The 3,923-nt window shown below is 48.0% G+C and overlaps 1 gene segment (V, D, J or C); it reads right to left on the reverse strand.

Moving 5' to 3' along the window:
- LOC105827083 overlaps positions 1–3,706 on the reverse strand; it is a 47,983-nt gene extending 44,277 nt beyond the window's left edge. Inside the window, 2 exon segments of the C gene segment in view lie at positions 3,229–3,535; positions 3,658–3,706. Of these exon segments, the coding sequence occupies positions 3,229–3,535; positions 3,658–3,706 (356 nt within the window).
- Positions 3,707–3,923: the final 217 nt, after the last annotated feature.

Genomic DNA, 3,923 nt, shown 5'->3' on the forward strand with positions numbered 1-3,923 from the left:
ACTGAAAATATTTAGTTTTGGATATTTCTGTTCTAATTGTTGCTGGTTTGCCTCCACAGAATTAGAAACTTGGAGGTGATTATCCCAGTGGGCAACAGGCTAAGTCCTTTTAGAAAACATCCCTCTTTCCCATGCTGCTGCCCTGGTGGCGATGCCAGAAATGGCACAGTGCCCCCATGTGCAGGTTCACCTGCTGGGGTGGTGGAGACAGTGCTGTCCCAACAGTGGGATTGTGGGCATGGCCAGGCCTAGGTACAAGCAAGAGAGAGTGTACTATCTGCAGAGAATTTATAAAGGACAATAATACCCAATTAAAATTGTTCTGCTTTTATTATCACCATGTGCCAGGAATTCTAAACAATTTTGATGATACAAGACTCCTTCTGTGCAATATTTGTCCTTCTGTCCCTGGCTTATTTCATAAAGTGTAATGTCAAACACATAGAAGCAGAGAATACAATGACGATTTCCAGGGAAGTGAAGTGTTGCTGTTCAACTGGTATAAGGCTTCAGTTACACAAGGTGATTAAATTCTAGAGATCTGCTGTACAACGTTGTGCCTATAGTTAACGGTACTGTATTGTACACATAATATTTTGTTTAAAGGATAGATTTCATGCTAAGTGTTCATACCATGGTAAAAAGAAATCTCACCAGTTCATTTTGCTGCACATTGAGAACCAATCATCAAAACAAAAGGGTCAGATGTCACTGTGATGTTTATACTGTATTTTCAGAAAATTTTTACTTGTGGTTATTTCACTTATATTATTCATTAACATTTCTTAATGATGTACACTTTTTTTTTGAGACACATTTTTTGAAATGTTGCTATGTACAAAACAAACCAGTCATAATCATACAGCAGTTTCTAAGATTTTTTGCAATAATATAAAATAGTCATCATAATGGTTCAGACCATATTCCTTAGTTTTGACATTACTGTAAACGTCTACTATCCTAATCCAGTGGACTTAGCCTTACCATAAATCAAGCATATTGACATAGCTACTCAACACAAAAACCCTTTGAACTTCAGCTCCACTGGCCTATTTGCTTACACAAAGGGTTTTAAATCAATAAATCATTCTTATCTTTATTAAAATAGGTTTTTTCTTTACAAGACATGTAAAGTCTAAAAAGCTTCTGTTGTTGGCAAAATCCATAAATGCATAATATAGTTGGACTTGCTTCAATGAAAGATATTAGACTAAGATTAAAATTGTTCCCTGGCACGCAGACAAATGAAAGGGGAGGGCTGTGGGGCTCTCATGAGGGTCCCTGAATACCCAGCGTGGAAGACAGTTCTCCAGCAGGCGGTGTGCGGGAGCTGGACTGATGTGGGTGAGTTGCAGTAAAAGGCCTGGGCTGAGGAAGCCCTGTGGGAACAGCAAGCAAGAAGGAAGGAGAGAGGATGGCGACAGCTCAACCACAGGTGCCGTCCCCCACAGCCACCTGGGGATGGACTCCTACTGACCAGGTCCTCGGAGCTCCAGAGGCCTCAGTGCAGGCCATTGGGAAACGTTTTGGTGGGGGCAGGAAAGTAGGACCACATTTCCCCCTGTGAAAACCCTTTCTGTGCAGAGAGGAAGTGGCCTAGCAGTGTGGCAGGTTGACAGCTGGCAGTGTGTCTGGGAGGGCTGGACATCTGAAGGTTGGGAGAAATGCTCAGTCTTATTTCAAGAGACAGTGTCTCTCAGAAATGTCCCACCTGTTAGCGCTCTGGCCGCCAACTGAGTAATAAATTCATTGTAGCCTCATTCCTGGCTCTTGTCACAAATAGGTCATAGAACATGTTCTGGTTGCATCACAGAGTCACCTTCTTTTCTGACCGTGAAACTTGAAAAATGGGGATTTCAATGACACCAGCATCCATGGACATTGTGGATAAAAAGAGAGAGAGAACTTAGGAAGAATACTAATGTGCACCCACCAGAGACAGGCTTAATGCAGGGTCTGCCAAACCGAGTTCAAGGACATCACACCTGTGCCTGTGATCTACCTATTCCAAGGAGACAAAGGGCTACAGAGCAGGGAAGCCTGGGGCCACTGCAGGTGAATTTATGATGGTGTCTGGGTGGCAGCTCTGTTCAGGCTGTTATTATATAAGAGCACATAGTGGAGGAACTAGTCCAGTCAGGGATTTAAGAAAATCAACTTGCAGGAAATGACTTATAAATTGGTATAGAAGGAATCATTAGCTAGGCAGCCAGGTGAATGCCAGCGAGAGGAAGGGTGCTCTGGGTACAGTGACCATGGTAGATGAAGACTAAGGCGTGTGTCAGCATAGGACTCACTCGGAGCTTGAGAAAAGTGGGGTATTTCTGGAGATAGTGAAGCAGTTGTGGCAGCTGGAGGGAAGGGGAAGTCGTTGCTGGGACGATGGGCAGGTATACAGAGGCCACATCACGGAGGGTGTCGAGAGACTTGCAAACCGACATAAACTCGAGACTTTACCTAGTTAATGGAAAGACACCAAAGGGTTCTAAGCTGCAGAAAGTGCTTGTGGGAGGGGGCAGGCAGCAAGCTGGCAGGTAGGGTGACTACTTAGAAGGTGGCTAGAGGAATCCGGGTGAGAGGTGACCTTTGCTGCACCATAGTATTATCAGTGAAGCTAAAAAAACCAGTAAAATATGTGAGGGATTTAATGCTTAGAAACATGCAGGGTGGGGTGATGGGTTATTTGTGGAAAGAGAGTGTCAGGGAGACAGCGAAGGTCACTTCTGCATCTGTGGCTTGGGCATTTGGATGATGGCAGGACCACCTGCTGAGGTGCAGAAAATGGGAGATGCTGGATTTAGTAAACAGCTCAGAACATAGTGTTCCCCTAAGTGACAAAACATCCAAGAAAGGACCTGGAATACAGGACCAAATTTTGCTGAGAGTGGTTGAATTGGAAAGGGAAGCTTCAGTTTGGGCAACAGCTCGATTGAATGTAAAGACTGAAGTTTCACAGGGAGAAAGGATTGAAGGGTGGCACCTGGGCACAGTTAGCTTGTCCTGCCCGAGCTTTGAGAGCCTCCTGGTTCAGCAGGTGACAGGACGGCTGGCCCATGGTGGCCCCCACTGCAGGGCGGCTGCCTTGCTCAGAGGCCCGGGGGCTGGGAGTGGAGAGGGGGTTCTCTGGGGTGGTGGGGACGTTTTCCCTCTTGGTTGGAGTGGGGCCTGCTGAGGGAGGAGCCTCCCTGCTCTTGTGGCGGCCCTTTTTGTGCAGAAGGCAGCTGGCTGTGCAGCGCTGTGGATAAGCTGCTGGCACAGAGGTACAGCGCCGTCTGGCTGGTGCGCGTGGACTCCACGTTCAGGGAGAAGCTCGGCTTCTCTCTCCGAGAGGCAGTGTAGCCGTCAGGAGCGTCTCCCTTAGTCACAAACTCCACCTTAGCTGAATAGTAGATCAGCTTTAGACCCAGCCCTGGGTCTTGTCGATACCAGGACATGTATTCATGGTTCATGTTCTGAGAACAGGTCACTGTCACATTCTTTCCAGTCTCCGTGATGCGGTTTCTCGGAGTCTGGGTCACTTGGGCTTCCACGGGGCCTGTGAGGGAAGGGGACAGAGCTAGAGACAAGGCCGAGGGGGCACTCGATGCTGCAGCCTTTAGGAGAGGACTGGAGCCTACGAGAAGAGGTCAAGGGTCGCCCGTGTGTTCTGGGACTCACCTGCTCCCAGGAGGCAAAGGACCACACAGCCAAGGAGCCGGGGGCCCATGGCAGCGCCAGGCAGGTGTCTGCCAGCTCTGGGGGCTCTAGCTGGCTTCTGCGATGTCTCCACCTCTTCAGCTACTCGGGCTGCAGAGTTCTCGGGAGAGAAACCACTCCCCTTTCCTCAGAGGGCTGAGGCGTGCCACGGCAATGCCGGCGACTCAGGCGGGACATTTGTGATCAGTGTCATTTTCCTTAATCTCTTCGAGGCTGCTTGTCCTCAT

This window comes from Propithecus coquereli, unplaced genomic scaffold, assembly GCF_000956105.1.
Source record: "Propithecus coquereli isolate 6110/MARCELLA unplaced genomic scaffold, Pcoq_1.0 Scaffold96, whole genome shotgun sequence".
Classification (NCBI taxonomy): Eukaryota; Metazoa; Chordata; class Mammalia; order Primates; family Indriidae; genus Propithecus; species Propithecus coquereli.